Source organism: Pelobates fuscus, chromosome 1 (genome assembly GCF_036172605.1).
Source record: "Pelobates fuscus isolate aPelFus1 chromosome 1, aPelFus1.pri, whole genome shotgun sequence".
Classification (NCBI taxonomy): Eukaryota; Metazoa; Chordata; class Amphibia; order Anura; family Pelobatidae; genus Pelobates; species Pelobates fuscus.
The window spans coordinates 79,869,674-79,889,176 of NC_086317.1; the positions used below are offsets into that span (position 1 = coordinate 79,869,674).

A 19,503-nucleotide genomic window follows, 5' to 3' on the forward strand; every position below is an offset into this window, starting at 1 on the left:
AGGGTGGGGGCACCCTCAGGGCACTCTAGTGCCAGGAAAACGAGTATGCTTTCCTGGCACTAGAGTGGTCCTTTAAACCCAAATGTATAAGCCTGAGTAAAATAAAAAACTGTACATGTTATTCATATGCCCCGCATGTTACGCGAGGGAAAGACCAGAGGATTGCCTTTGGGGTACCTCTCGTCAGTCTGTACTTTATATCTGCACTACAAAAATAAAGAATTTAAAAAAAAAAAAAAACATCCGAAAAGAAAAATTGTCAAATACACTGATATTTTATACTAGTTTTTGCAGTTTGGTTTCCAATTTATTTTTTAATTCACAGCATATAACTGTCTCCAGAATACATCCCTGTGTCATTGTACTTAAAGGGACACTAAGCATCATAAACACTACAGATTTTTATAGTGGTTATAACGCATGCAGTCTTTAATTGCCATCATCACTTTTTCTGTCAATCCAACTCAGTGATTTGACAAATAACAGGGCTTTCTCTATACCTTGGCTGCCCCTGTGATAATGCAGAAGTTTCCTTTCTGTGTTATTCATCCAAAGACAAGCTTGTACAACTTTGAACAAGTAATACTAAAGGGAAATTTCTACATTATCTCAGTAATAACAGAAGTTTCAGGCTTGTACCACGGCTCAGTTTGATGTAATATGGTTACTGCACCCAAAGACAATGAGCTATAATGGTTACAGTGGCTAAAGTGTCCTCTGTTAGCGGCAATCACCAATAAACATACAACATAAAACAATACATGAACTGAAGTTTGGATGTAGGATGCTTCTATGCTGTGTGTATCTGCACACTCCCTTAATGCTGGGTATTATGGAGCACTCAGCCTATAGAATTATACAGTAAAAGTAACACACACTATTAAAAAGTATTGACAAAATGTTATGCCGTAATAATACAACAAAAACACACACAACTCTTTTCACCTATGTGCTCTCCTGTATAATCACGCTAATAATTAAAATACCAAACAAATGGATAAAAATAATTCATATTATTGAAGAATTAAATACATCACCAGCAGTAAATGTCCTATAACAAATAACCATTAAACACATACAATAGTATAGCACACCATAGTGCTCTCTGTAAATAAAATACTCCTATGCCAATAGCTCCCTCTATTGGATAGCAAGCATTTAAATGCTCATTATAAGCAAATACATATCCATTGCCAGGAACCAGGCTTCTTCATATGTACATTAATAAACTGGAAAAGAAGAGCATAGAATATCCATAGTGTAGTTTTTATAGCACATTTAATTTTGTTATGCTACGTTAAAATGCATTCACAAGATAAAATCACATTTCCAGCACAGCGATTTTTACAATTGCCAACAAATGTAGTTACGTAAAGTGTCCCACTGTTTATTATTTTGCCCCGTGGACTTATTGCTGTGTCCTCGGGCTGTGAAGCTGAAATACTAATGAAAGGAGACACACATTTAATATGAGCATTTAAATGCGCTTTATCCTGCGTGTGAAATCTTAGAGGGGATTATTGGCTCAGGGGTATCTTATTTACACTACTATGTTATATGATTATTTGTTATATCCTGCAAAGATTCTCAGTTCTTTAGTAACATTCATACATTCTATTTTCTTCATTTTACTTGTTTTAGCAGCTATGTTATAAATTGCTATCTTATCATATTTCCTTCTGGGCGCATTTTACAACTGAGAAAGGAGAGAACTAGAGACATGTATTTTCATGCTAACATTAAACTGATGTTCCCTGGAAGCCAAGTGCTATTTCTAGTAACATTTGTCCAAGTTTCTCTTCCTTGCCTCCTGAACTAAATTCTGCAGACAATTCTCTGAAGGTGCTACAAACTCGGCGTTGCTTGATGTTTTCACGGTAAATAGCATGCTTCCATTTGTATCGAGCATCTCCGTATACAACAACTAAGGATCTTCGTGGTAAATGTATAGCGACGTCTAAATCACTATATGGAATTACCTTAGCCTGGGGTTTACCATCCACTGCATTCTCTTGAAAGGAAGACTGTGTAATGTCTATTCCACTGCGATGATTAGATTTGAAGTCTGTAATATTGTTTAACTCTGAACTACTATCTACAATAGGCAACAGTTGGATTCCGTCTATAGAGTCGCTTGTCATGGTGAGCACAGTACTTGACAGAAGATTCAAACTAACTAATCGTTCACCCCATAGCCAAGAATCATCAAAGTGTGGGTCAATGGCTGATCCTCTGTCTTGGTTGTAATCTAAATTACATTGCTCAACAGGCAGAAATCCTTCAAGAGCAGCATACTGCTTCATCCTACGGCAAAGGGCTTGGCTATAACTAGGAAGGCCTGTGAAATTACCAACTTTTAGCCTCTGTTTCTTGAAGTTCACCTTTGGACCAAAATCCTGCAAAAAAATATAAAGGAATTAAAATCAATATAATTTGTTAATTGCTTTATGGAGTGTCATTTTTTTCCTTTTATGAATGTGACAAACTGCAAAAATACATTGCATTTTAAGAAACTGTTACTTAGGTGCACTCAAACATAATAACTACAGCTTATTGGAGTTGCTATAGGGCCACGAGCCTGTGAGTGCCTGTTATTTGTCAAATTACGACTATTGAGCATAAAGATCATTTTTTTTTTTTTTTTAAAGATTCTTTATTTATTGTTTTTGAAAAGACTATTTTACAGAAAGGAAGAGTAAGTAATAACATTAAGACATAACATTCATTATGTTCATTAACATGGCACATAAATTAAAGGTAGTATCATCATGTCTATACCGGTTTTGTCTGGTCTGGTGTACGTTGAGGGTTTCACGGCTGGTGAGAAGGCTAGGTTCGTCCGCCATGGCTCTCTTTAGGGGCGAGAGGTCTGGCTGGGTTGTTGAGCCTCAAGTTGGGACGGTAACCAGTTCTGCTTGAAGTGGTGAAGCCAATCTGAGGTATAGTTTGTGGGTTAAATGTGCCTGGGGTACACCTCTGCTTTTGCTCAGTGGGTGGCTAGGGCAATGAGTTTGTTTTCGTTGCTGGTAAAAGGGGCGATGGGTTTCGAGAGTAGTAGGGCCCAAGGTTCCAGAGGGACTGGTCTGGAGAGCAACCTTGTTAGGAGGTTTGAGATGGTCTTTAAGAGGGGGGTGAGCTTGGGACAGGTCCACCAGCAGTGGATGAATGTCCCTGTCTCGCCGCACATTTACAGCAAAGTTTGGTGGGGATGCGTTTCATTGCCACAAGGCGGATGGGGGTAAGGTACCACCTGAAAAGCGCAAAAAACGCAAATTGATATTGATTTGATGGCCATCCAGATGTCAGCCCAGTCTGTGGGGTCGTCTGGGGAGCCTAGGTCTTTTTCCCAGGCCTTGATGTATGGTAAGATGATTTGAGAGTCGTGTGTGGTCAGTGTCATGTGTAGGTCAGATATCTGGCTTTTTCGGGACGGGGAGCAAAGGCTGTCCCACTCGAACTTGGTGAGGATGTGGCTGCCAGGCATATAGTGTCGGATGCGACGTTGGAGGTATCGGAAATTGTCAAAGGTGGTTAGAGTGTTGAAGTTGGGGATGCCGGCATATTGTAGCAGTTCGCCGTTGGGGTATAAGTGCCCTAGTCTGATGATGTTCCTGTCTTCGAAGTGTGCATAGTGTTGCAGGGTTAGGCCTGGTGGGAACATTTTGTTGCGGAGAATTGGGGTGAGTGGGGGTAGGCCTGTGGATAGGTCGAATCTGGTGAGGTGGGGGTTGGCAGCGGTCTATGCTGTTTCGGGAGCCAAATATAAAGGGAGGGGTGGTCGCAGCCAAAGATGAGGTGTTCTAAGTCCACCCACCGCTTACAGGCAGGGGGGAAGGTGCCAGTGTTGTATTTGTGCAAGGTGGGCTGCATGTTAGTAGTGTGTGAAGTTGGGAAGTCCCAGGACCCCTGCGTGTTTGGGTACATATAAGGTTGTTCGGGAGCATGAAGATTTTAAAAGCACAGTTTCAAGGTTTTCTAAACCACAAACTAATTTCTGACTAGGTCTAAAAAAAAAAAGCTTGACTACTTAAAATGGAGGGTACCAGGACACCATAACCTCTACAGTGTGAGGTAGTGGTTATGGTGTTTGGAGTGTTCATTTAAAGAGACACACAATTAAAAGGACACTCCAGGCACCCAGACCACTTCTACCCATTGGAGTGGTCTGGGTGCCAACTCCCACTACCCTTAACCCTGTAAGTGTAATTATTGCAGTTTTCATAAACTGCAATAATTACCTTGCAGGGTTAACTCCTCCTCTAGTGGCTGTCTACTAGACAGCCACTAGAGGGCACTTCCGTGTTTATGTGCTTTAACGTCGCTGGACGTCTTCACACTATGTGAGGACCTCCAGCGTCGCTGATATCCCCCATAGGAAAGCATTTTTCAATGCTTTCCTATGGGGAGGTCTAATGCGCGTGCGGCTTTTGGCTCTTGATACAGGTAAGTCACTGAAGGGGTTTTAACCCCCTCAGCAACCTGGGATGGAGGGTGGGAGGGGACCTGCAGTGCCAGGAAAACGGTTTGTTTTCCTGGCACTGGAGAGTCCCTTTAAGTACATTTAATTTAAGGTTTTGACCTTGTGCTGATACAGCATTTTTTTAAATATATTTTTTTTAAATATAATTATTTTTCCAGAGCAAAACTGTGTTTTGCAGATTTATGCAGCATAGTCGCTCTTCCTCTTTTCATATAACAATGTCTCATTTATTGGTAAATATGCAGTGTACACATGTCAGCCCAGCCGCCGACATGACGACTCAACTGCCAATCAAGGTATTCTTAAATTTGTATTGGTGCCAGTAAGGTCCTTTTAAATTATAAAAACTCTACTCGTAAAAAAATAAAAAAAAAAAAAAATATTTCAGCCTCTTCCTTTGTCAAACCCTAGCATTTTCACCTGTTTTCGTCTACCAGACTGTGAAAGTTTCCACGCTTCTTGATCCATAAATTGAACAAGTTCTCGCTCTTCATCTTCTGTCACAAAATCTTGAATCAAACACACTCCAGGGAATGGAAAGCCCCAACCAGATGATTCTGTGTTTTCTATTCCAAGAGCAATGCCTTCAGCTAGACTGTAGATAAATGACCTTCTCTGCAAAACAATTTGGACATATGGTAAGGAAAACAACTGCCACGGTCTGAAAAATATTTATAGAGGAAAACAGTTGGCATACATTATGAAATAGACACAGAGGATTCAAAGTGAGAAAAGTTACTGAAGAAATTGAGATTTGTCAGAAATGTAAAGTTAATTCAAAGTTGAAGGCCAAAGTAGGCAAACTGGAAGCATAATACAGGGATTGACAAATTCCAGGCTTTGTGAGCCTTTTCAGCCCCAGAAGTGCCCGGCTGCCTAAGAGTGGAGGCGGCTCATGGAGAGCTTAGACATGCAGGCTAGTGGGCAGCCGGCTCATGGAGAGCTGAGGGAGGCGGTGAGGGAGCCGTCATCTCCCTGCTCTGTTCCCTTGCATGTCCTCCAGTGCTACCGGGAGCCGGAATGTGACGTCACTCCAGCCCCCACATCACTAAACAGTGCTCTAGGGACCAGAGCATGGAAAAGACAGCAGTCTTGGACCCCAGCCTCCCAAATTAGGGAGTGTGTGTGTTTGTCAGTGAGTGTGTGTATCAAATCAGTGTGTGTGTCTGTCATAGGGTGTGTGTGTTTAGGTGACATGCCCCCCTCCAATCACATGGGAAAGGGGTTTTTACTCACTTATTTTCCTACGCAGTGTTGCCGATTCTGCGCCTGGTGTAAATTTTGATGATCTCATTCTCAGCCAATCCAATGCTTCCCTATAGGATTGCATTGGGAGACTATTGCGCGTGTGTGGCAAAACGCTATGCTGCGCCAATAAACTTCTCATAGAGGTGCATTGGATCAATGCATCCCTATGGTGATCTTTAATGTAGGTGCTGCACACTCCAGCACTGACCCAGGTATAACCTCTAATGGCCGTCTGAGTGACTGTCACTAGAGGTCTTACTAGGCAGCAATGTAAACACTGCCTTTTATCGGGAAAAGATAGTGTTTACATTGAAAAGTGTGCAGGGACATGATATAGACTTCAGAACAACTACGGTACATTTAGCTGTAGGGGTTCTGGAGACTATAATGTTTTAAAACTTCACTGCTGGACATTGCTAATGCAAAGATTAATAGTATACTAATGCACAATATATGTCTATATAGATACCACACATACTTTACTTTGCAATATAGTGCTAGATTACGAAGATATCTTTTCAGAAACTTTTCTAAATACAGGCAAATTACACTAGGGAGCCTTCTACTTTGCTGTTTTAGCAATTGTACTACAATGTACAGTGGTTCTAAAGCAATCACAAGTCTGCAAATTAGTATTATGAAAAGGTATGGTCTAATTAAAAGCCATAACAAAACGAGTTAGAAGAAAGTTATATATGTGATAATTGCATGATTTTGCTATTACATGACGAAAAGTCATGATTTTATTAAAGACACGGAGGCGAGTATTGCATATCCCTTTCTTTACTGTTGACAAATAGCAGCAAAGGAAACAAACAGAATGAAAAAAAGAATGAACATGTGATAACATAGGCCCCTCCCCCTCAGGTCCCAGTATAACAGGCAGCACTTCCCTTCCATTTCCCTCTTTCTGCAGATGCGACCAAAGAACAAAGTCCATAACTAGAGTAGTGCGAGAATAAAGTCCCAATGTAATAACAGAAAAAACCGAAGAGGTAACATCAAAAACTGGGAAGTGTGACCGTAGAATCCATAGGACCGATGGAGGACAGCGGGAGGAGACCAATAAACCGGACCCTTGTTAGACGTCTTGCCAGATTAAGCTGTGGAGATATAAAGGACAGGAGCCAACAGGTTAAAGTCGATACTTGCAACTAGTTACAAGGTTACACCAGCGAGGACAAGGACCCTTGTATGTACAGTCCCACAAAACAATCAATGTTAACATATCCAGCAATATTGAAAACAACAAGTCTAAGGACGGCCCCACTCACCGTCCCAAACCATACTATGTAGTGTATCGTGGTATGAGTAATTTGGGTGGGGAGATACATACTTACCAGCGTATAAAAATAACAAAAAAGGGTGGGGCAATACTCGCCTCCGTGTCTTTAATAAAATCATGACTTTTCGTCATGTAATAGCAAAATCATGCAATTTTATAACAAGACACGGAGGCTCATATTGCAAGTTTAAAGCTGATCCATTATTACAGTGAATGTGTGTGGGGCCGGTCGAAAGTAGAATTCACGGAAGGTAGATTCCCTAGACCAATCAGCTGTTCTCATAATGTCTTCTAAGCGGGCGCCCGCTGACATCATAGAAGAGGCTGATGCCCCTCGTACTGAATGGGCGCCAAACACTGTAGTGTCAATGCCCGCTTGGGTTAGCAGCCATTTCACCCAGCGTGACAAGGTAGTGCTGGAAACTGGGTGAAAAGGAGGACGGAAAGATAAGAACAACTGATGAGAGGCAGTAGAGCGGTGTGGTTCGGTGCGAGATTCATATTCACGAAGGCAGGTCACTGGGCATAGCGAAGGAGAGGCAGGGAAACTAGGGTAGGATACCGCTTTGATGGAAGTCTTAGTGCGCCTGCTGATGTTAAAAGTTACCCCGTCCGGGGTGTATGACTTGGCATCGACGTCCAGTGCACTAACATCCGAGACTCTCTTGCATGAGATGAGACAGAGCAGGCACACCAATTTGGCGGACAGCTGTTTGAGGGAGAGTCCAGCGTTAGCGGGCCAGGATGAGAGGAAAGTCAAGACAACGGAAACATCCCAGGTCGTGGAGTAGCGGGGCCTGGGCGGCCTTGAAAATCTAGAACCCTTGACGAGTCGGCACACAAGAGGGTGTTGTCCCGCGGGGCGGCCCTCGAAACCTTGGTGAATAGCCGAGATAGCGGAACGGTAAAGGTTAATAGTCCTGTAAGCTTTACCGGCCTCGAAGAGGGACGTCAGGAACTGCAGGATCGTTGTTACAGGGGCCGAAACGGGATCCTCGTTCCGAGCCATGCACCAGCTAGCCCAAGCTCGCCAAGCTGACCCATATGCCCGTCTAGTGCCGGGAGCCCATGCTGCTGCCAATAAGTGTCTAGTTGCGTTCGAAACTCCTGGGATTTCCCAGGGTCCCCGGAGATTCGCCAAGCTAGAAGTGGGAGAGAGCCCTCTAGCCGGAGGGGGTGGTAGCGCCCCGTCGGGTCTTGCAGCAGGTCGTGGTGCCCCGGCAGGAGTCGAGGGTAGTCCAACGTCATCTCGAGTATTTGGGGAAACCAGGACTGCGTTTCCCAGAATGGGGTGACCATGACTAGCTCCGCCCGGTGTTTGCGGGCTTGCAGGAGCGAGCGAGGGATCATGGAAAACGGGGGAAAGGCATAGAGGAGGCCTCCCTGCCAATCTTGCAGGAAGGCGTCCACTGCCTCCGCCATTGGATCCGGCCTCCAGCTGAAGAAGCGTGGGAGTTGGGCATTGAGCCGGGAGGCGAAAAGGTCTATGGTAAATGGTCCCCAGAGAGATGAAATATTGGAGAACACCGTCCTGGCTAATCTCCAGTCGCTGGTGTCTGAAAGATAACGTGAACCCCAGTCCGCCTGGACGTTGTGCAGACCAGGTAAGTACTCCGCGTAGACCATCAGGTTCCGTTCCAGGCAGAATTCCCAAAAATCTTTCGCCAACCTGGCCAAGACCGCCGACTGTGTACCACCCAGGTGGTTGACATACCTCACCGCCGAAACATTGTCCATGCGGAGCCGTATGCATGATAGGGCACGGTCCTTGGCGAAGCTGCGGATGGCGAAGGAGCCTGCCAGAAGCTCCAGGGCATTGATATGTAGTCGGGCTTCGGACTCCGACCACCGGCCCCCGGTTGAGATTCCCTCGCAGTGGGCTCCCCAACCGTGTAGGCTCGCATCCGAGTCGATCGTGAATTCCGGCATTGAGCCGAAGATGGCTTTGCCATTCCATGCAGACAGGTTGAGAATCCACCATCGCAACTCGTCTTTCGTCTCGTTGTCCAGAGAGACCAGGTCTGCGTAGGATGCCCCGGCTCTTAGGTGAGCGATCTTTAGGCGCTGTAGCGCTCGGTAGTGGAGTGGGCCTGGGAACACGGCCTGGATTGAAGAAGCCAGCAGGCCTATGAGGCGTGCCAATTGGCGTAAGGTGAGTTGGGGTCGGATAAGGGCCCTGCGCAATTCTTTGCGGATGGATCGAATCTTGGATGTCGGGAGACTCAGTGTTGCAGCCCCCGAATCCACCTGGAATCCTAGGAATTCCAAGCGGGTGGCGGGGGTCAGGCATGACTTTTCCCAGTTGATTATGAAACCTAAGCGTGACAGGAGGTTTATGGCTAGTCGGAGATGTGTGAGGAGGGTGGAACGCTCCTGAGCCATGAGGAGAATGTCGTCCAGGTAGACGATTAGTCGAACTCCTCGACTGCGTAGCCAGGCCATAACGGGCCGTAGAAGCTTTGTGAAGCACCACGGGGCTGAGGATAGGCCAAAGGGCAGACAGGTGAACCGCCATGTTTCGTGTCGCCAGTAAAAGCGTAGGAGGTCCCGAGAGGCCTCCGCTATTGGCACTGTCAGGTACGCGTCTTTTAGGTCTAGTTTTGCTAGCCAGTCTCCGTGAAGGAGGAGATCCCTTAGCAGGTGAATACCCTCCATCTTGAAATGGCGGTACCTGACTACGGCATTGAGGGGGCGCAAATTTATGACTGGCCTCAGTTGGCCGCCTTTCTTTTCCACTAGGAATATATTGCTTATTACGCCCGCAGGGTTGGGGGGTGCTAGTTCGATAGCCCCTTTGGACCGGAGGGTTGAAAGTTCTTCGTCGATCCGACCGCGATCCTGGAGGGAAAAGCGGATCGGTCGAGGAGGGGGAATGTGTGTAGGGCGGCAGGTGAGTTCTATATTGAAGCCCCGAATAGTGGCCAGTACCCAGGGATCTGAAGTGATTTGTGACCAGGCTGGGAAAAAATGTTGGAGTCTGCCCCCTATGTAACCCGGAGAAGAAATGTGTGGTATAAGGCAACTCACCGTATGGTCGTCTTGAGTTTGGGTTACCCCGAAGGCCTCTGGATCGCCATTGACGTCCGCGGGATGGAAAAAACATGGGGCGGGAGGTCTCCTGGTACTGGTTATAGTGCTGAAAGGAGCCTCTTCCCGTGCCACGGGATTGGGGGTAGTTGCGGCCGGACAGACGGCTCCTGATTCTGCCGGCCCTGGTAGAGACCCGCCCCTGGAATACTCGCCTCATGGAGGCCTGGGCCTTATCTAGAGCCGTGAATGCCCCCACAAAACGCCCTAAGTCTTTAATGAAGGAGTCTCCGAAGAGGAGTCCTTGGGCGTCTTTGCCCGCCTCCGTAAGGGCGAGGTTGGCCAGTTTGGGCTCAATCTTGAACAATATGGCTTTACGCCTTTCAATAGATAGGGAGGTATTCACACTCCCAGCAATACAAATTGCTCTCTGGACCCAACCTCTAAGGTCTTCAGGGTCGACCATGCGGTTCTCCGCTCTGGCGTCTTCCGCCAAGTCAAATAATTTGGCCAAAGGCCCGAATATGTCCAGGTGCTTGTCCTGGCAGGACTTCAAAGCGGACTCTAGTCCTTTACGGGGGTTCCAGCCCAGTTTAGTGAGGAACTGGGTCATTTTAGGATCAACCTCTGGGGTGTCACACACCTTGTTGGGCACCAGAGGCCTAGGACACTCCGCCCTCAATTTGTTGCGGGCCGCCTTGCTTAAGGGTTTTCTGACCCAATTTTCCAGGTAAGTGGCAACGTGGTCGGCCGGGAGCCACTCCGCCGACCTCGGATGATGAAGGTCATCCGGGTCGAAGAGTGGGACCCCCGAAGGATCCACGAGGGATGGCCCCGCAGCCGCGGGGTTCCTGGTCCCTGTCTCGCCTCCGGGCATCTCTGCCTGAGCAGAGGAAAGGAGGTCGAGAGCACCATCGGCGGAATCCGCATCAGAGTCGGTGTCTGACTCGTTCATAGCCTCCTCATTTGACCCGATTTCTGAGTCGGTGTCGCTCTCAATCTGTGCTCTAGCACATTTCCAAAGCCGCGCCCGTTCTGCCTGGCGCGGAAAGGCTCTTTTGCGTGGATGGGACACGCTTTCTGGGGCGACCGAAGGTACGCCAGTCATGGTGTTTCTGGAGGCAGAGGAGTGTTTAGACTTACGGGCAGCCTTTTTGAAGTCCCCTTTAGATACCTCTCCCTGAGGTGTTAAGGTGCCCGAGAGTTGCTCGTCTGAAGGACGGGGCAAGAGGGCTTGCGAGATGGTGTGGGAGAGGGTGGAGGACATAGACCCCATAGCAGCCATAATGGCGTCTGTCACTGAGCGCTGTAGCGCTAGAAACTGCGGTCCATCGGGTTGGGTAGTCCCATCCGCCATAGAAGGCGAAATATCTGAGGTGACAGGGGCCTCAGTTCTGAGTACTGGGGAATCCGACTCCCCAGAGTGAGCGGACCCAGTAGATAGTCTGGGTTTAGGCATAATAAAGGACGTATGGGTTAGTCACCCAAACAAACTAAGCAAAGGAAAAAACGCTCTCACCAGGGCCCAGACCAGCGACACACTAAGAGGTAGGGACAGGATGTCAGAAAATGGTCGCCGGGAATCTCGCGGGATTCGCGGCACCCGCGAGATACGCGGTGAAATTATGAAACAAGGAGAAGTGTGCAGAGAGGCGCTCGAGCAGAAGAAACAGACAAGGTTACCTAAGCAGGGGAGGTCTGGGCCCTGAGGCTAGTGTATAACGACACAAATACTAACCTTAGAAATAAAAGACTAAATAAATACAAAGTAAATAAATATCAATTAAATTATCAATGAACAGTATATAAGAGAAATATGATGAGAAAATATGGCATGTACTTATCTTTGTGTCAGAGCAGCAAAGAAAGAGGGAAATGGAAGGGAAGTGCTGCCTGTTATACTGGGACCTGAGGGGGAGGGGCCTATGTTATCACATGTTCATTCTTTTTTTCATTCTGTTTGTTTCCTTTGCTGCTATTTGTCAACAGTAAAGAAAGGGATATGCAATATGAGCCTCCGTGTCTTGTTATAAAATTAGCAGTTTGCTATACTTATTACTAAAACTAGCCATAGGGCTAGGCAACCTTCAGCGCTCCAGATGCTGTGGACTACATACCCCATGATGCCCTTATAGCCATAATACTGGCAAAGCATCAGGAGAGATGTAGTCCACAACATCTGGAGTGCCACAGGTTGCCTACCCATGGACAAGGACCTAGCAAACGATTTTATATTGTGACTTTCTACACGTGTAGCAGGCTCTCTGTCATTGATTATTTAACTGAACCAAGATTGGAATTCCAGTACAGGGCTGGATAACCTTCCGCACTCCAGATGATGTGGACTACATCTCCCATAATGCTCTTAGCATCAGGGGAAATGTCCAAAACATCTGGAGTGCCGAAGGCTGCCTACCCCTGTTCTGGTATAGGGTGTTTCTGATCACAATTTGCAGGAAGGCAGTGGGTGCTCAGTGGAAATCGAGCTGTTATATATACATATATATAATCTAACCTGATCCAACCCAGTGGCTGGCTGAGCATGATAGGACGGGCAGTCTAAAACATTCACATACAATGAGGCAACACTAAGACAGAGCCGAGATAGATCGAATTACCCGACTTGTTACACTCTGGAGAGCTGCTGCTGCTCCTCCAACTCCATCCTCACACAGCAAACACGACCGGATTCCTTTACAGCCGCAGCCATCCTGCGCCCTGCTCTCCCCGGGAGCCATGCAGCACTTGGCAAGAACAAGCACTTCCAGTGTCCTGACATCAAGCAGGAAGTGACGTCATCCTGGCGCCAGCTTGAATAAGTAGCATGCAGCAGTAGGGAGAGTTTGTAGCTGGGTCATAACTGTGTAGGGGGTGGAAGAAAGTAGTCATCCCTCACCTGGGCTAGCTGTGGACATAGGGCAGGTAAGTAGCTCTGCTCTGAAATTACTCAGTGTACAAGGAGGGTGTGTGGCTGGTCCTGCATGCCCCATATTGATAATTAGTATAATTTCCATAGATCTGTATGGCTAGTCAGTATGTAATGGAGGCAGACTCTTGTTTATTTGCTATCATGAAAATAAATGCAATGGAGGGATAATTACTAAACTGCAAACTGAAATTAGAATAGCACAATCCCAAGGAAAAATAGCCAAGGTGTAACCATACATGAGTTGGAGAACTTTTCTGGTATTTTGGTCCAAGTTATTGCCATTCATATTTTGGTTAATTACAGTTTTTGGTGTTTACTGAAGTGTGAGTTGTTGGGCTTTTAAAGTAAAAGTGTATAGTTTTTTTTCACCAAGCAGCAATTTGCAGTGAATCGAAAACCACATTGCAAATGTTAGGTTTAGATGGCAAAGCTATGACTTTAACTGATTGTGTGGCAAGGAGTTCACACCTTAGTGAATAGCAATTTGTTGTTTATGGAATTCATTCTGGGTTTTAGGAATATGCGGGGCTACATTTATTTGCAGGTTCTGAGTTTCAAAAGGAATTCTGTTGAGATCCAGAGCTTCTGCTGAAGTAAGAAACATTGATATATGTGGACCTAGAGACCTCTGTTTTAAGAACTATGGAGAGTTGACAGCAGAATTCTAAAATGTGCTTACATTTTGCAATTAAGTTCACAACTCCTAGTTTGGTAAATATGTTTGTGTGTGCTGAATTAAATGTTTTTTTTTGTTTGTTTCCTTTTTATCTTGCTTGTCACATCGTGCAGAACACACAAGGGGCACTTCCATATGTTTTTGATGAAATTCTAACAATTCTCTGTTTGTTTTTATATATGTACAGGTTTCAAGGTAAAAAATAAATCAAGGGTTTGGTATTTTTATTCAGTGGATCTCCAAAATGACAAAACTTACAGCAGATATTCTTTTAAAGAAAGGTCTTCCTAAATCAACTTCTCTAAAAGATGTGAAGAAATTAGAGTAAGTATCGATCATTGTTCTCTTATGAGGTTATTTATTGAAGTGTGGGGTATTCACAAGAGAATTTCACTGGTTTATCATAACACACATTTCTCAACACTCATTGTGTACATAAACTACAATAATTACACTGCAGGATTAACTCCACCTCTATTGGCTGTCTACCAGACAGCCACTAGAGGTGTTTCCGGCTGGTAAGGCGACTTTTGGATGTCAGCACGGTCTGCAAAAGGACATCCAGCTTTAACTAAAATTCCATAGTAAAGTATTGATTAAATGCTTTCGTATGGGTAGTCCTAATGTGAGAGTGGGTTGCCGCTCATTAAGTCCCCGATGTCAGGGTAGGAGGAGCAGAGAGGGGGAAGGTGGGGGTTACTATAGTGTTCTGGTGAGTATAATCAGTTTCTCCTGGCTTTTTTTTCAGTAAACTCTTTATTTTTTCAGAGAAATGGCAGAGTTTACATTTCAACCTAGGAATACCTCCAGTGTCTACTTTTTTAGATGCATAGTAATTTTTTTACTTTTATTTTTTTTTTATAGCTTAGTTTGTTTAGTAGACGACTCCCTTGTTTGGATTGCCATATTTAAGGATGCCAACTTGGGTAGCTTTCTACTAAACAAATGCACAAATATACACACTATCACAGACCTATACTCAGTCACATACACTCATAATCACATATGTACACAATCACATAACCACAAACATGCATACAATCACAGATTTATACATACCCACATACAATCAGACCTATACCCACAATTGCATACATACACACAATCACAGACCCACACACCTATACACACAATCACATACAAACACATAATCGGATAAACACAATAGCTGACTTACACAAAGATGGCCCTCTTCCCAGACACACACTGACAAAACATACACAAAAATTACATTCATACTTAAGAGGTCCACCCATCCTCCCTACCTTGCTCTGGGAGGGCTGGAATGGATCCTCTGTCCCTGGTGGCTAGCTGTTGCTGCTGATCCTGGATCTCTGGGATCTTACTGCAGGGCACACAATGAAGCTATCCTAGAGGAGCACAGTAGGTGAAGGACTCCCTGCCTCCCTCTCTGCCCGACAGCGAAGATGGCAACTGGGCTGCACTGCTAGCGGTCCTGGGCTGCGTGTTGGACACCCCTGTTTTAAAGGATATATTAAAGAAAAAAGTTGTGGGGGGAGGGGGACAAAACATGAATCCATAAATGAGCATGCTATCCCTAAGTACCTCTACACCACAGAGAATATTCTAGTGCCTATGTAAACCAACTAACCCATAAACATCAAAAAAGTGCACATTAACCCAAAGAAAGGGCATATTAAATATTGGGGATCACAGCAGTAATTGGTTTTGTAGTATGTGTGTGTGTTCTATTTATCTGAAGAAAGGCCTTTAACAAATTATTGCAATTAGGAGGCTACCAACATGATGATTGTTGCTGTAATGTGTGCCTTTTTTTTTTTTTAAAATCTTAGGAAATCCTTTTATGAATATATAACTTCTATATACTGTGCAGAACAAACACATAGTACTGAGTTTGTTTTTTTTGTATTTCTACTACTTTTGTTTCCAAAAATGCATGTGCAAGTATCTGTTTATAAACCTAGCCATTCAGAACCTGCCCATATAAGATTTTTAGATGAAGTAAGTCATACATCCATAATTCTCTATTTAATATACACATTTTCTTATTTTTTTTAATTTATTTTTTTAGACCTGTCTTGCTGGTTCATGATGTTTGCCAGGCCCTGATGTATCATGTCAAATACATTTCAGTGTGTGTGTGTATATATTTATTTTTGCAGTCTCTCAAAAATGCACCTGGAAACAAGAGATCTAGACCCAAAGCTCTTTTCTCACATGGTAAATCTTGAAGAACTTGATATTTCTGGAAACCTTCTATCCGAAATCCCCGTCAACCTGAAACTTTGTAATCTACGAGTTTTAAATATCAATGATAATCAAGTTGAAGAGATCACAGTTTTGAAGGAGTTTCCAAATCTTGAGGAGGTCCTCTACGAAGACAATCTGTACCTGACTGTATGTGTCTCTCTCTTCTCATTCTTTGCTAGAACTGTTATTTGTCATGAAATAAATCCATATGCAAAAATGTTTTCTGCTCATTAATGTGCACTTTTCAATTTTTTTTTGGGTAGAAATTACAAAACAAACGTTACAGATTTTTAGGGTAAAAATCAAACTGTGAAGATGTTCCACATGTTGTATGGATGACATTATGAAGCTGTGTCTTTTGAGTGCAAAGTCTGTTTCTTATTTAACCCCTTAAGGACACATGCCACGTGTGACATGTCATGATTCCCTTTTATTCCAAAAGTTTGGTCCTTAAGGGGTTAAACAAATAACCATGTTATTTAATGTTTGAGGGGTTAAGTAATGGGTGTTCTTTACACAAAATCAAGACTTGGGGTGCTTTGGATTAAGGACATGAAAAGGCAATCGCAACAACAATTAACCATAGTTTTGTGTTTTTGTTTTTTGCTGTTTTTTAGGTGAGCGATAATCACAAGGTGTTTTGTCTCTTACCCAAGTTACGAAGGCTGAATAATAAAGATATAACCTCTTTAGCTAATCATGTTAGGTTTGTCAATCACCGAGAGCTAAGTAACAGGGTAAGTGTACATTTCAAAGCTTTCACAGTGCCACTAATCACATATTCTGATTGAGCAGTGTTTACAGAAATATTTTCACAAAACTGAAATATGTTTATCTCTTAAATGTACCTCTTCATTGCAAGATTATATATAACTTAATAACGTTTTAAACGTTGCCCTTTTAAAACTAAGAACTGGTGTCATAGAAGTATGTTCCAAGAACTATCCTTCTTGTAAGACGATATCCATTTAGTATGTCATTATTAAACCATTAAATGTAGCTATGATGAAAAATCTTGCATATTCAATTTATCTTTAAACTACCTCTAATATGTTCACCTCCTAATGTAGGTTGAATCTTACTGGGAAAAAAATTATAAAGACAAATTGCCCAAGGAACCTTCCACAGAAAAAATAAAAGCTGTAGGTAAAGACTTTATGAAAACTGTTGTGAATAATGTTCGCTACGGGCCAAATTCTCTAAAAGACTTTACCAAGTGGAAGGTAAGTCAATGGGACATGTGTATATATTTTAATTTTATGATTTGTCGCCCTCTTTGTCGCCCTCTTTGTCGCCTCTCGTCTCTGTCTCTCTCTTTGTCGCCTCTCGTCTCTGTCTCTCTCTTTGTCGCCTCTCGTCTCTGTCTCTCTCTTTGTCGCCTCTCGTCTCTGTCTCTCTCTTTGTCGCCTCTCGTCTCTGTCTCTCTCTTTGTCGCCTCTCGTCTCTGTCTCTCTCTTTGTCGTCTCTCGTCTCTGTCTCTCTCTTTGTCGCCTCTCGTCTCTGTCTCTCTCTTTGTCGCCTCTCGTCTCTGTCTCTCTCTTTGTCGCCTCTCGTCTCTCTCTCTCTTTGTCGCCTCTCGTCTCTGTCTCTCTCTTTGTCGTCTCTCGTCTCTGTCTCTCTCTTTGTCGCCTCTCGTCTCTGTCTCTCTCTTTGTCGCCTCTCGTCTCTGTCTCTCTCTTTGTCGTCTCTCGTCTCTGTCTCTCTCTTTGTCGTCTCTCGTCTCTGTCTCTCTCTTTGTCGTCTCTCGTCTCTGTCTCTCTCTTTGTCGTCTCTCGTCTCTGTCTCTCTCTTTGTCGTCTCTCGTCTCTGTCTCTCTCTTTGTCGTCTCTCGTCTCTGTCTCTCTCTTTGTCGTCTCTCGTCTCTGTCTCTCTCTTTGTCGTCTCTCGTCTCTGTCTCTCTCTTTGTCGTCTCTCGTCTCTGTCTCTCTCTTTGTCGTCTCTCGTCTCTGTCTCTCTCTTTGTCGTCTCTCGTCTCTGTCTCTCTCTTTGTCGTCTCTCGTCTCTGTCTCTCTCTTTGTCGTCTCTCGTCTCTGTCTCTCTCTTTGTCGTCTCTCGTCTCTGTCTCTCTCTTTGTCGTCTCTCGTCTCTGTCTCTCTCTTTGTCGTCTCTCGTCTCTGTCTCTCTCTTTGTCGTCTCTCGTCTCTGTCTCTCTCTTTGTCGTCTCTCGTCTCTGTCTCTCTCTTTGTCGTCTCTCGTCTCTGTCTCTCTCTTTGTCGTCTCTCGTCTCTGTCTCTCTTTGTCGTCTCTGTCTCTCTCTTTGTCGTCTCTGTCTCTCTCTTTGTCGTCTCTGTCTCTCTTTGTCGTCTCTGTCTCTCTTTGTCGTCTCTGTCTCTGTCGTCTCTGTCTCTGTCGTCTCTCTTTGTCGTCTCTCTTTGTCGTCTGTCTCTGTCGTCTCTCTTTGTCGTCTCTGTTGTCTCTGTCGTCTCTCTTTGTTGTCTCTGTCGTCTCTCTTTGTTGTCTCTGTCGTCTCTCTTTGTCGTCTCTGTCTCTGTCGTCTCTCTTTGTCGTCTCTGTCTCTCTTTGTCGTCTCTGTCTCTCTTTGTCGTCTCTGTCTCTCTTTGTCGTCTCTGTCTCTCTTTGTCGTCTCTGTCTCTCTTTGTCGTCTCTGTCTCTCTTTGTCGTCTCTGTCTCTCTTTGTCGTCTCTGTCTCTCTTTGTCGTCTCTGTCTCTCTTTGTCGTCTCTGTCTCTCTTTGTCGTCTCTTTTCTCTGTCCATACAAACATACATTTGTTCTCTAATTTGAACACCGCTATAGCAATGTAAGGAAATATCTAACTCCGTGGTTCCCTAACATTTTTTTGGTTTAATACGCCCTTAATATTTAAATATTTTTCCAAGGTGCCCCAAGTCAAGCACATTTTTTGTATTCTGTACAATGCTGCAGCATATACTGGGCCTCTGTTCAGCATAAATGTTTCCCAGACAGGGGCAGATCCAGAACCTAATCTTGGGAGGGGCGCTGGTAGATTATTTAAAAATAAAAATCCAGGCACAATAACTGCTACAACACTCTGCAGTGTTGTGGTGCCCTCCCATGGTAAGTAGTCAAACTGTTTGACAACTTACCTGATCTCTGTAACCGTGGCAACGCTCCGAACTCTTAGAGCTCCTCCGGGTCCTCTCTCTTCGTCCCTCTACTGACTGCAGCATTTCAGTGCTAGCGGGCCTGTGAGGGAGATTTTTGATCTGCTCTTTGGCACTGCACAGTTCTTGGTGCTATGATCAAAGCTGTAAGTTTATTTTATTTTTTTTCTTCTAAAAATCATCAATGCTGGTCTTATAAATCCATTATGGCTAGAAACAGGTCTCCAAAAGCATAAATGTGTTTCTTTTTCTTTCTTTTTTTTTTTTTTTTATTATTTATTCCCCGTTTTCCTTCCCCCTCTTCTTAAACGTAAGTAACTTTAATTATGTACATTAATATACTTCATATCAGAAAGGTTACAGTGTGTATGTTTATGTATGTACATGCATATCAGCTCGGTAAGAGCATTACAGAAAACAAACATGACCTACGTCCTATATTTTGGACAGGGGTATTGTTGTATGTTGTTGGAAGCACACAACCCAGGGAGTTAACCTATGTCAATGTGAGATTAACCACATTCCATTGCTGTATAAATTAC

General features: G+C 44.3%; 2 protein-coding genes across 2 annotated transcripts in view; one reads left to right on the forward strand and one right to left on the reverse strand.

Moving 5' to 3' along the window:
* Nucleotides 1-270: 270 nt before the first annotated feature.
* Nucleotides 271-12,821, reverse strand: ALKBH4 (alkB homolog 4, lysine demethylase). The gene is made up of 4 exons (XM_063449911.1): nucleotides 12,659-12,821; nucleotides 4,901-5,095; nucleotides 501-2,396; nucleotides 271-451 (listed from the first exon to the last, which is right to left on the reverse strand). The coding sequence occupies exons 1-3, from the start codon at nucleotides 12,776-12,778 to the stop codon at nucleotides 1,740-1,742; spliced, it is 972 nt and encodes a 323-aa protein (XP_063305981.1). The 5' UTR covers nucleotides 12,779-12,821; the 3' UTR covers nucleotides 271-451; nucleotides 501-1,739.
* LRWD1 (leucine rich repeats and WD repeat domain containing 1) overlaps nucleotides 12,788-19,503 on the forward strand; it is a 47,071-nt gene continuing 40,355 nt past the window's right edge. The window contains exons 1-5 of the mRNA XM_063449910.1: nucleotides 12,788-12,962; nucleotides 13,833-13,969; nucleotides 15,790-16,024; nucleotides 16,495-16,614; nucleotides 16,948-17,100. Of these exons, the coding sequence (XP_063305980.1) occupies nucleotides 13,890-13,969; nucleotides 15,790-16,024; nucleotides 16,495-16,614; nucleotides 16,948-17,100 (588 nt within the window). The 5' untranslated portion in view covers nucleotides 12,788-12,962; nucleotides 13,833-13,889. The remainder of the gene's footprint in view (nucleotides 12,963-13,832; nucleotides 13,970-15,789; nucleotides 16,025-16,494; nucleotides 16,615-16,947; nucleotides 17,101-19,503) is intronic.